At 42.8% G+C, this 12146-nt stretch overlaps 1 protein-coding gene across 1 annotated transcript; it reads right to left on the minus strand.

The window, feature by feature from the left end:
- Positions 1 to 226: 226 nt before the first annotated feature.
- abcb9 (ATP-binding cassette, sub-family B (MDR/TAP), member 9) lies at positions 227 to 12076 on the minus strand. The gene is made up of 12 exons (XM_075468211.1): positions 10595 to 12076; positions 9120 to 9234; positions 8653 to 8783; positions 8364 to 8569; positions 7881 to 8078; positions 7662 to 7790; positions 7393 to 7581; positions 6944 to 7117; positions 6336 to 6495; positions 6107 to 6243; positions 5658 to 5946; positions 227 to 3030 (listed from the first exon to the last, which is right to left on the minus strand). Exons 1-12 carry the CDS (start codon positions 11226 to 11228, stop codon positions 2840 to 2842), a joined length of 2553 nt encoding a protein of 850 aa, XP_075324326.1. The 5' UTR covers positions 11229 to 12076; the 3' UTR covers positions 227 to 2839.
- Positions 12077 to 12146: the final 70 nt, after the last annotated feature.

The following is a 12146-nucleotide window of genomic DNA, read 5'->3' on the forward strand; positions in this document are numbered from 1 at the left end:
TAATTGCTTTCATCGATTGAAAGCACATTTTGGAGGTTCTGGACGACGGTCAAGGTTTGGCACTGGCACAGCCTTACTTTTCTCTGATCATGAAACCAATACAGGATTATACAAGACTGGCAAAAGTTTTGAGCCACCCCTATTTTTAAAAAAAGAAACAGAGTAGAAAGAATTAGGAAAGGCCAGACTTTATTAGTGTCTTTTAAAGTGGTCTTGAACAATAGTATTTTTTTTCTTTGGACATTGGCTGCTTTTTCTTTTGTTTCAGTCCAATCCTTGTACCTAACCATTTCTATGAATCATTCAAGCCTAAAAAAAAAAATGCACCCAACTTAATGGAAGTACCGGTATTGTGGCTACACATAACCGACAACCTTTAAATTGTAACTCTTTTGGTGCATCTACAAAAGAAATGCCAAAGAAACACAGATAAGAAAGTATAAGATAGTATTTTTGCACCAAAAAGGTGATTTCTGCAGAGCTTATAGCTGAAAACTTGGCATATCTCAGCATGATGTGCAGTGTGTCCTTGAAATATTTGAGGAAACTGGACAAGTGGAGGACATAACGAAGAATTGACAGCCGTAAAATACAATCTAAAGCAGATGAATATTATCTTTGTATACATTTTGTATGAGGTAACCACAAAGAGATGTGACAAGCAGTTTTTTTTCATTTTCATAGCTTTTTCAGTATTTTCAAAGTACATTTGTAACTGCAACACGTAATGGTAATGGTAGGATAACAATGGGGGTCTGATCTTAAGAGTAAACCAGCATGAGTTTAAATATACTCTCTATTTTAATAATTAAGTAATCTGACAGTTGTTGTATCAGTAACATGCCACAAGAAAAGGACATGCCTTCATGTTTTTTGCTTTGATGAAGAAACTCCCAGTGCATTAGAGAAAATTGCTTAATCCTGACATTTGAGAAGCTGGAACCACAAAGTGTTTGGAATTTTTGTGATTCAATAAAAAACAACTAATTGTGTCACCTTGGGTTGAAATTACAACCTGAAACAATTATCCAAAAGAGGAGTCTAAATATGATACAGAACAAGAAAAGACACACACGTACAATGAGCATTGCATATATTTAGTCATTTACAGTATTTATTACATAATGCCTCTGTAATGCTATTAACTGATTTACTTTGTACACAGAGTCAGAGATCTATTCTTCAGACAAAGGCTTCTGTCTTTGCTTTTTACTTATTTTACCACTTACGGTATAAACCGGACAAGTCTCTGAGCAAACAATATAAAAGCAAAAAAATAATAAAAATACTGAAGAAATGTTTAATGTTACCATAACTATCGAGCTGGAGTGTGATGAGGATTCTAAAAACATCAGTGCATCATCAGTAACCCAGTGTCTATTCTGCTAATGGCCTTTTATTCAATCTTTTGTTCCAGTAGCTCAACCTGCTCTATTTGATATTCATGGTTACATTCATTTCTGTATTTTAACATCATGTCCCTCACTTTGTAAGAAGACGTCCATTTAATCAGACTCCATATTTCGTAGTGTGACTTCTTTCCGTGGCACCTAACAGGATTCAATCTAAATACAGTTAGGTCCACATATATTTGGACACTGACAAGTTTTTTTTTTGTTTTTTTTTTACCCGTTTACTGAAACATATTCCAATTATAGTTGTATAATGGACATACTGTGTAGACCAGGGATGTCCACCTCTGGTCCTTGAGGGCCGCTGTCCTGCAGGTTTTGGATGTTTCCCTGCTTCAGCACACCTGATTCAGATGCTAATGCATCATTAGCAGGCTTGTGCAGAACATAATCTTTTGAAGAGATCCGTTTTATTTGAATCAGGTGTGTTGACGAAGGGAAACATCTAAAACCTGCAGGACAGCGCAGCAGCCCTCAAGGACCAACTTTGGACATCCCTGGTTTAGACTCTTAGCTTTCATTTGAGGGAATCTATTTTCAAATTGGATGAAGGGTTTAGGAGTTTCAGCTCCCTAACTTGTGCCACCCTCTTTTTAAAGGGACCTAAAGTAATTGGACAATTGACTCAAAGGCTATTTCATGGGCAGGTGTGGGAAATTCCATCATTATATCAGACTTAAGGCCTGGAGTTGATTTGAGGTGCGGTGCTTGCATTTGGACGATTTTGCTGTGAATAGACAACATGCGGTCAAAGGAGCTTTCTATGCAGGTGAAAGAAGCCCTCCTTAAACAGAAAACAGAAAAAACCCAGCCGAGACATTGCTACAATATTAGGAGTGGCAAAATCTACAGTTTGGTACATCCTGAGAAAGAGAGAAAGCACTGGTGAACTCAGCAACGCAAAAAGGCCTGGACGTCCACGGAAGACAACAGTGGTGGATGATCACAGAATGATTTCCATGGTGAAGATAAACCTCAACACCCAACCAAGTGAACAACACTCTCCAGATGGTAGGCCTATCGATATCCAAGTCTACCATAAAGAGAAGACTGCATGAAAGTAAATGCAGAGGGTTCACTGCAAGGTGCAAGCCACTCATAAGCCTCAAAAATAGAAAGGCTAGATTGGACTTGCTAAAAAAAACATCTAAAAAAGCCAGCACAGTTCTGAAAAATATTCTTTGGAAAGATTAAACCAAGATCAACCTCTACAAGAAATGATGGCAAGAAAACAGTTTGGAGAAGGCATGGAACAGCTCATGGTCCAAAGCACAATACAGATGGATAATGACCCAAAGCATACAGCCAAAGCAACCCAGGAGTTTGTGAGAGCTAAGAAGTGGAATATTCTTGAATGGCCAAGTCAGTCACAAACAAATATCCTGTTTGTGATATTCATGGACAGGGGTGTCGAGGTGTAGCCGAGGTCAGGAGGACGTTGTGTGGGGTAGTCTGAGGGTTTCATTGCTGCTACTTGCAGATGACGTCCTTTTGGCTCCATCATGAGTGCCTCCAACATGCACTGGAACGGTTCGCAGCTGAGTGGGAAGCGGTTGGTATGGTCCTTTCACGAAAAAGGATGGCATGCCCTCTCTAGGTAGGGGGAGAGAACCTACCCCTGGTGGAGGAGTTTAAAGGAGACATATTTTACCTCTTTAAACAAGTTAGAATTGGTCTATGGGCTATACAAAACATGATCATGAAGTTCTTTGCATAAAATCACTCACATAAAGAGATTTCACCAGCTCTATTCTTGCCAGTTTCAGTCCCTCACAAATTGAGCCCTTTAAAGGGCTCTGTCACTTTTATGCAAATAAGCTGTTGCTGTCCACGCTCCGCTCATGAGAAGCCTCCAGCTGCGTGTACTGTTTACCCTTTGGTTTTGAGGGTCCAAAAGGTATATATATGTACTCAAATGGTAAAAAGTACATATATGTACCTTTTTTTTCTACATGCTGGGGTACAATAGACAGTCTGTGTTAGGCTACTTCAGTATAACGGTACAAAACTATACCTTCAGAGGGTACTGCCCCAGTGACAAGCCATCTTACCCCTAAAGGTACAATTCTGTACTTTATTTTCTGAGAGTGTATTTTTAAACTGTTTTTTTTTTTATTCTTAGATTGTTTTTAAAGTGTTTATAATTGTATAAACATTTTTATTGCTTTATTATGTCTTGCTACTGGATGCTTGAATTTCCTTCGGGATCAATAAAGTATCTATCTATCTATCTATCTATCTATTCCCTATGAATTAAGGGTTCATTTGTTTTCAGTGCAGAGCTTCTGCACTCTCCAGCCTGACTCACCTGTGGTGCGTTTCTGGAGACCCAGGTGTCCAGCAGCAGCTCCAGTCTGTGCCGGTGATACCTCCCGGTGGTTTTCACAGCCACGAACAGGAAGCGCTCCTCCGCGCCGGGCCGCTCACCGCTATCCTCTCCCGGGCCAGCCGCCTGAAATAAGTTGAGAAAGGTCCCGCTGAGCTGAAGGCGAGCCTCGGTCCCCCGGCAGGCTTCCACATGTTCACTGCGTGGATGGGTTCACCACTTCGCTCATGGACAGAAAAAAAGTGTTTTCTCAACAGCGGGACCTCGCGCTGCTGTCGCCGCGGTTACCTGTCTGCTGGTGGCCGGGATTCTCGTGCTCACTGGCGGACACCAGAAGGAGCTGCCGGCTGCAGGGGGCGCAGATGTTTTCTCAACTTATTTCAGGCGCCTGGCCCAGGAGAGGAGAGCGGTGAGCGGCCGGTGGAGCAGCTCACACAGGCTGACCTGTTCGTGGCTGTGAAAACCACCGGGAGGTGTCACCGGCAGAGACTGGAGCTGCTGCTGGACACCTGGGTCTCCAGAAATGCACCACAGGTGCAGCCAACAACACAAAACTTCATGTGTGATTTTCCTTTCGTAGCCATTGCGCTCGTATGCTTGATGGTCGATACAAGACGGTGGATCTTCAACTAATGTAGAGGGTGGGGAGTGGGTGGGGACTCGACAGGTATATGCAGATTCCCTTATTGTGACGTCACAATAAGGGAGCTATCCAAATGGCTCACAGCAGCATTTTTTTCTTGACACCAAAGTCTTTCTACTGACCTACAGAAAATGGATGGATGGGTTTTTTTTCGCGCTTGGAGTGTTTAAAGGAACAGTAAAGGCCCAAATATGAACACAAAGACCCGCAAAAAGTGAGTTTTGCATAATATGTCCCCTTTAAATCTTGGAGTCTTATTCACGAGTATATGGGATGAGGGTTGGTGAGATCAGACGCAAACTGGGACAAGCGGCAGCAGTGATGGAGTCGCTGTACCGGACTGTTGTGGTGAAGAGGGAGCTGAGTCTCAAAGATCTCGATTTTCTGGGCAGTTTACTTCCCTACCCTCACCTATGGTCATGAACTCTGGATCATGACCGAAAGAATGAAGTCATGGGTACAAGCTACTGAAATGAGTTTTATTCGCAGGCTGGTGGGTCTCATGCTTCATGATAGGGTGAGGAGCTCAGCCACCCGGGAGAGACTCACAGTAGAGCTGCTACTCCTCCGCATTATGAGGAGCCAGTTGAGGTGGTTGGCTTGGAGGTCACCCAGGATGAGCTGGAGGAAGTAGCGGGGAACAGGGATGTCTGGGTTTCTCTACACTCCATATTGCCACTGCGACCCCACATGGACTAAGCGGTTAAAAAGATGGATGGATGGCAAAGTCAGTCACCTGATCTTAACCCAATTGAGCATGCATTTCACTTTTTGAAGATTAAACTTCAGAAATGCCCACAAACAAACAGCAACTGAAAGCCGCTGCAGTAAAGGCCTGGCAGAGCATTAAAGAGGAGGAAACCCAGCATCTGGTGATGTCCATGAGTTCAAGACTTCAGGCTGTCATTATCAGCAAAGGGTTTTCAACCAAGTATTAGAAATGAATATTTTATATTCAGTTATCTAATATGTTCAGTTACTTTTGAGCCCCTGAAATAAAGGGATTGTGTTAAAAAAATGTTTTAGTTCCTCACATTTTTATGCAATCTTTTTGTTCAACCCATTGACTTAAAGCTGAAAGTCTGCACTTCAACTGCCTCTGAGTTGTTTAATTTAAAATTCATTGTTTTAACGTACAGGACCAAAGTTAGAAAAAAGTTGTCTCTGTCCAAATATTTATGAACCCAACTGCAACTCTGACGGGTGTCCAGCTGTCCACTCCCGTTTCCACACACTGCAGTCCAGTCTCAGTAGCGCACATTCAGCTCAGACTCACTGGCGCTGCTGCTGCCTTTTCTTCTGCGCTGGTGTCCTCCATCGGGCTTCCACTGGAGGCTTTCAGACGGGTTGAGGAGCTCGGCCCCGGTCTCAATGCCCAGGACCTGCCTCTGCACCAGTTTGCAGTAGAGGCCGCCGCTGGCCATCAGCTGACTGTGGGAGCCGTGTTCAGCCACACGGCCCCGGTCGATCACTATGATGTTGTCTGCCTTCTCCACTGTGCTGAGTCGGTGTGCGATCACCAGCACTGTGTGCTCCCGCATTATGCTGTTCAGAGCCTGCTGAACCTGCAGTGGATATGGCGGAGAACTCGCTGAGATAAATCAACACCTTTCAGACACAGTAAATCCTCCACTGGAGGGCAACACTGCACACTTGAATTTATTGCATTTCACAGTTCCTGGACGCTACATATCACTCGGCTTGGTACACAAAAAATTCACTTACAGTGTGTTCACTTTCTGCATCCAGAGCGCTGGTGGCTTCGTCGAGGATGAGAACACGTGGGTTACGGATGAGAGCTCTTGCAATGGCCACCCTCTGTTTCTGTCCCCCAGACAACTGTGTGCCCTTCTCTCCAACACCTGAGGAAGCAAAAGATAAAAGTAACTCCTATTTCCATTAATATACAGTAGAGCACAAGACCTATTAAAAATAGAACAGCTATGATAATTACCTGTGTCATAACCATTAGGGAGGGCGGTGATAAAGTCATGAGCGTTAGCCTTGGTGGCAGCCTGCACCACAGCCTCCATGGAGACATCAGTCAGTCCATATGTGATGTTTTCTTTCACTGTCCGGGCAAACAACACAGGTTCTTGGCCCACCAGAGCCACCTGCAGACGCCAAACAACACACGGAAGGCTTTAAACAACGACTTCATTCTATGATCCAGTGTTTTCTTTGTATCCAGGTGGTATATCATATTCCTCTGTGCCACAGAGATTCATTGTGATCCATAGAGCACATCCGTAAGCTGTGCTGTCACACCGGGTGGCTTGCTCTTTCATGACAAGTAACATGAGTATTGCAGCTCATTTTGACTCAATCTTTCATACCACACCCATGTTGCCACAAACACTCATTAGAGAACGCATTAACCTTTTTAGGACCTAAAACCTGGGGACTGGTATACCCATATGCTGCATCAAGTTTTAAAGGGACAACGAAACAAATTACTGGCTCTTGCAGTCTACTGTAAAATCTGATTTGCCTGTAGTAAAAACACATTTTAAACAGGCTATGTTTTAGCCTGTTTTAAATGTAAAATAAATCTCAGCTCACCTTGGAGTGGAGATAGTCATGTTGGAGGGTGTTCACAGCCTTTCCATCCAGCAGCACTTGGCCTTGCTGAGGAAGGTAGAAGTTTTCCAGCAGACTCACACAGGAGCTCTTCCCACTGCCTGAAGGCCCCACCAGAGCGGTCACCTCTCCGGGCCTCAGTGTAAATGAGACCTCCTGCAGAAGGAACCAGCTCAGTCAAAAAAGCTGCTTTTAAAGCTCTTTAACTTGTACATGAGATCATGGCCACTGCATCTACAACCAAACAGAGACTCACTTGTATTTTCAGACTTCAACAATTGATCCATACTTTCCAAAAATTTGATTTGTATTGATCATTTTATCTTTAAATGTTTTTTTACACATTCAAATGGTGGTACAAGTTACAGCACCCTGACTAGTCATACATTAATGAGCAACCCAGGGTGGGAAAAATATCCCTCAGAGCATACCTTGAGGATATCAGTCTCGGGGCGTGTAGGGTATGCAAAGGCGATGTCTTTAAATTCAACCAGCCCGGTGCATGTGTCTGGAGCCTCTGTCCCTTCGGCTGGGTGTTTGGGTTTCCTGTCCAGATACTCAAAAACCTTCTCAGCAGCTCCAACTCCCTGCATGAGGCCCGTGTATACCGACGCAATGCTCTGTAAAAACAGGCAGGACGTGGATTTATTGTAATGTGTTCGACGCCCTCAGACAACTGACGAAAGAACGGATGAAATACCTCAAGACATTCTCCCAGCTCCAGCATGTAAATAAAAAAAGAAATCAAGGCACCGCTACTCATCTGACCAGTGACCACAAGGTGGCCTCCGTAGTAGAGGATAGCAACCTCAAGAGCGAGCTCTGAGATCTGGAAAACACGTAAACACTCCTGATGCTCCAACCCAAACACACAGCCAACAGTAAATACATATTTCAAGAGGCAGCAGCAGGTACCTACACTACTGGACCACATGTAGCAAGCATAGGCCAGGGCTTGTTTTTTGTTGAGCTTGAACATGACTAAGAGCCTGGTGCAGTAGGAGTCGGCCTCCCGGTTCTCATTGGCGAAGCTTCTTACTGTCCTCATGGCTGAGATTGTTTCCTCTGCAACTTTATTGGCCTCTGCAAGTGTTGTTTGCACCTCCTTGGCAAGTTTCTGGAGAAAAAAAACTCATAAACATGTTTTATTTTATTTTATGAATCACTTATTTTATGTGAAAAAAAAATACAACTTCAATCCAATTTCATCATATTTGACCTGTTGAGTAGTAAAATAATCTGTTGCTGTACCAACATCTACATACTGGATTTAAATTAGCACGACTGTTGCCCCAGATCTCTACACAATAACTGATGTATAACGTTGGATCTTTGGCCAGCTGTCTGAGGTGTCCAAACATCTCTAAAATAAATTATCCAAACAGAGAAAAAACTACTTTACCTTGTAGTATTCACCATAAAGTTTAGAGATGAGGCCGATGAAGGGGAATCCCATGATGGTGACCAGCGTCAGCTTCCAGGACATCCCAAACATGAAGATGAAGAAGCCGGCGCCTTTGATGGTGCTCCGCAGGAAAACGTTGACGTTCTGGGAGATAAGGTCGCTCACCTGGGTGGTGTCGGCTGAAAGCCTCGAAATGATATCACCTGCCGTGCGATATGGAAGTGTAACAACGTTAGAGGAATATGAGACAGAGAGATGTGAGTATTATGAACTGCTTCCACATTACCGGTGTGGTTTTCATCAAAGAAGCCTATTTCCTGCTTCATCAGGGTTCGAAAGAGATGGCTCCGAAGCCGAAGGTTTAATCTCGCAAACGTGAGGGTGAACACTCCTCCTCGCACTCCCATGGCAAGTGAGCTGAGAGAAAATCAAAAGAGTTATGTAAAAGGGGCGGTGCTGGCACCAAAGTGTTTGGAAGAGAAGGTCACCGGTCCCTCTTTTGGTTAAAAGAATTGTCTGGCTGGGAGGCAGTGATTTTACATGTGCTGACCTCTTATTGCCAACATAACCCGCATTGCAAAGGATACACCCTGCTAAGTGATTACCTCGCCAAGCCACTTATCCTACTCCTGCTAAGTTTTCTTTTGACTATGCACCAAAGTTAACAGCGATGAACACACAGACATCGTGCCAAGGAACGTCATCCATCTTCAACACTGCTTTTACCAAAAGAGGACAACCTGGGACGCTCACCTGACTAAGGCCAGCACTGCCAGAGTGATCACAGGTTTAGCAAAGTCCTCCATGCTCTGGTGAACCACGATGCTGTCTATGGCCCTCCCGTAGAAATATGGTATGAAAGCCTCACCTTGAGGAGGAGGGATCAATCAGGAAAGAACGTAAATTTTGACTTTTATATCTAAATCAAACTGGACAAACAAACAAAAATCATGAAAAGATTTACTTAAGAGGTTTTGTTTCACGTGAAACTGAAAAGTGTGTTGTGAGTCAAAGACAACAAGCAATGTCAAAAATGATCCAAGCAGCTAATTTTTGTGTTTGTGTACCCTGCATTTCAAACAAATTATGAATACCTAATCAGATTAACACAGTTAGGGGAAAAAAAAAAAAAAAAAAAAAAAACTGGCTGCAGCAGTAACTGTAGGGAGGTTGTTCATTTTCTTATTATTTACTACAATAACAGGCTCATGACACAACTGACATCTGTATGTTTAATTATCAGGACAAGAACAGGTGTATTAAGGAAGGCTGCACTCCATTAATACACATAAACTCAACATCATATTCTAAAATATTTGTCTATATGTTTCAAATGATATTAGATGTGAAAAGCTTTCCTTGAATCATGAAGCCAGCTCTCCACAACCCTATAATTAACCAAGGAGCTTAATCAGGCACATGTGAATTACTGAACCCGTCTCTCTGATTCTTGGACTGTGCAAAAGTCTTGAGCCACCCTTAATTTCTTTATGGTTTGTTACAAGAAAAGCTGAACCTGAACAATAGTTCTCCAGACTTTCTAAAGGTCTCTCAAAGTCTTTGGGAGACTGCTTCTTCCCTCATTTTTAGTCCAGTCCTTGTTCCTGACCATTTGTTTGTTTATTAAGCCATTTACTGACCTTTGACTTTTGACATAGCAAATGAACAATGTAAATATCTTTAGGCACTTTGTTACCAGCAGCCTGTCACAAAGACACATCATTTGCTCTACTTTATTTAGTTTCATCTATGAATGCCAAACATAAGTATTTCTGCACCAACAAGGTGATTCCCAGAGAGCTATTAGATGAAATCTTGGCATATCTCAGTATCTACTTAAAGAAATGACAGAATGTTTGTCAAAGAGGATTCAGGCTGTGTTGAAGAATAAAGGTGCTCAGACCAAATACTGACTTTTAGGCACATTAGAATGGTACAAAGCTGTCTTTGCTTTATATCCTGTATTTCAATTAATTGCTACACCTATTACCCATTTCCCAACTATCCCCAGGGGATCCTAAATTAAAACAAAGAGATGGTAGAAGATTTTTCAACAAAGGGCATCCTATCTAGGATGATTTATATAGATTTGTGGCCAGAGGTTGACAGTGTCATAATCCCTCCATACTTGGACTAAGGTAATGGGTAACTGATTCATGGATAAACTATAACTCATTCAGGTGGTTATCATTTGCAACACAGGATCAAACACTTTGAAGAAGACTTACACACTGCAGAGATGAAGAGGAAGAGGACTGCTACAGAAAGCAGCCCCACATCCTTTCTGCAGTAGGTGAGCAGGCGTCCCAGTGTAGCCCCGGAGTTGGACTTCTCCTGCCTCCCCTCCTCCTCCTCACCAGCTGTCTCCACCAGCTTCTCAGTGTCCTCAGAGACCCTTCCCCCTCCACTACGGCTGCTGCTGAGACTGCCCAACAAGTTGGACCCCTTCCCAAGCTGCCTCCAGAGCAGCGTGACGGCCAGGGAGGAGGCACAAGTCCAACATATGAGACTCAGGATCCACGGCTGGTGGCTTAGAGGTGCCAACTCAGTGAACACTAACATCTTAGCCAGGCTATAGGTGATGACAATCATGCAGAATAGAATAATGAGAGTGGTGACCTTAGCCACTCTTGGTGGACCATCCTCCTTGTTCCATGACACACCTATGGATGCTCCCAGCAAGAGGGTGGCTCGAAGAAGCATAGTACCCCAGATGTCCAAGGCAGATTGTAGGATGTTAAAGTCCAGGGCATCATTTATGAATATGGTCAAGTGGGACCCATGTATGTACAACACAGTGGTAATGACACTGTCCAGCAGGATGTACAGTACAGTGCAGCACACGGTTACTTTAGTTCCCATGTTGATAATCAGAATGAAATCAGCACATCCGGTGTTTTACTGTCCCAGTTAATGACAAAAGTCGGCTTTTTAAAAAAAAAAAAAAATAGTGATAAACAACGACACTTGACAATTAAAAATCTAATAAAATCTCCCATTCATCATCATACAAGCAAAAAAGAAAATCATCCAAACATTTAAAAAAGTTTAGAAGAAATATTTACAATTATTTTAGAAACTATTTCTACGTGCTTTTATTTTCAGGAGTCTACTTCCGGTCTCTTGCAGCTTCTTGCTAATCAATAGAGTTAGGACAACCAAAATATGTCACCTCGCAGTGAATGATCGTCAGGTCAAGTTTACAGAACTAGTCTAGATAATTTACAGTTTTCACTACATAATTGGCAAATCAAGTAGCTTTTAGCACGCGGCGAGCTATGAAGTGTCGATAACAAATACTTCCATGTTTGTTTCGTCCCGTCGGGTGTCCTCAGGTGTGTTAGCAAGCTAAATACAGTCTTCTTCCGTTTATATTAAAATACACGGTCAACAGACCACATATGTGAGAGGCAACATGCGGATCTCACCCCGAGTCAAGTTGGGTTTCATAAACTGACGCAAACCTTAGACATCCCAGGTGGACACCGGCATCAAAGATCGTCTATGAAAGCGAAGCGGAGTGGGCACCTGCAGGACGTCAATAAAATGAGAGCTATCAGTTAAATAAGCTTCTTGCTCTCACAGCTGTTTTACACCAGAGTAAAGTCCTAATTCATTCTTTTTTAAATTTGACTTCATAGTCACGAGTTCACTTTGGATTTATTTGTAGCCTTTTGAATTGCAGCTTATACTAAGGAGTTATTAAGTTACTTTGACGATAAGTAAATTTGTAATGATAATGCATTCTTTAAAAAAACTTTTAAAAAAAGAGGCAAATCT

This window comes from Odontesthes bonariensis, chromosome 6 (genome assembly GCF_027942865.1).
Source record: "Odontesthes bonariensis isolate fOdoBon6 chromosome 6, fOdoBon6.hap1, whole genome shotgun sequence".
Taxonomy (NCBI): Eukaryota; Metazoa; Chordata; class Actinopteri; order Atheriniformes; family Atherinopsidae; genus Odontesthes; species Odontesthes bonariensis.

Coding starts and splice junctions, on each gene's coding strand:
- abcb9 (XM_075468211.1), bottom strand. CDS start 11,228: ATGGGAACTAAAGTAACCGTGTGCTGCACTGTACTGTACATCCTGCTG. Junction 8,784..9,119: donor GCAGTGCTGGCCTTAGTCAG/GTGAGCGTCCCA, acceptor ATTTTCTCTCAG/CTCACTTGCCATGGGAGTGC. Junction 5,947..6,106: donor ATGCAGAAAGTGAACACACT/GTAAGTGAATTT, acceptor TATCCACTGCAG/GTTCAGCAGGCTCTGAACAG.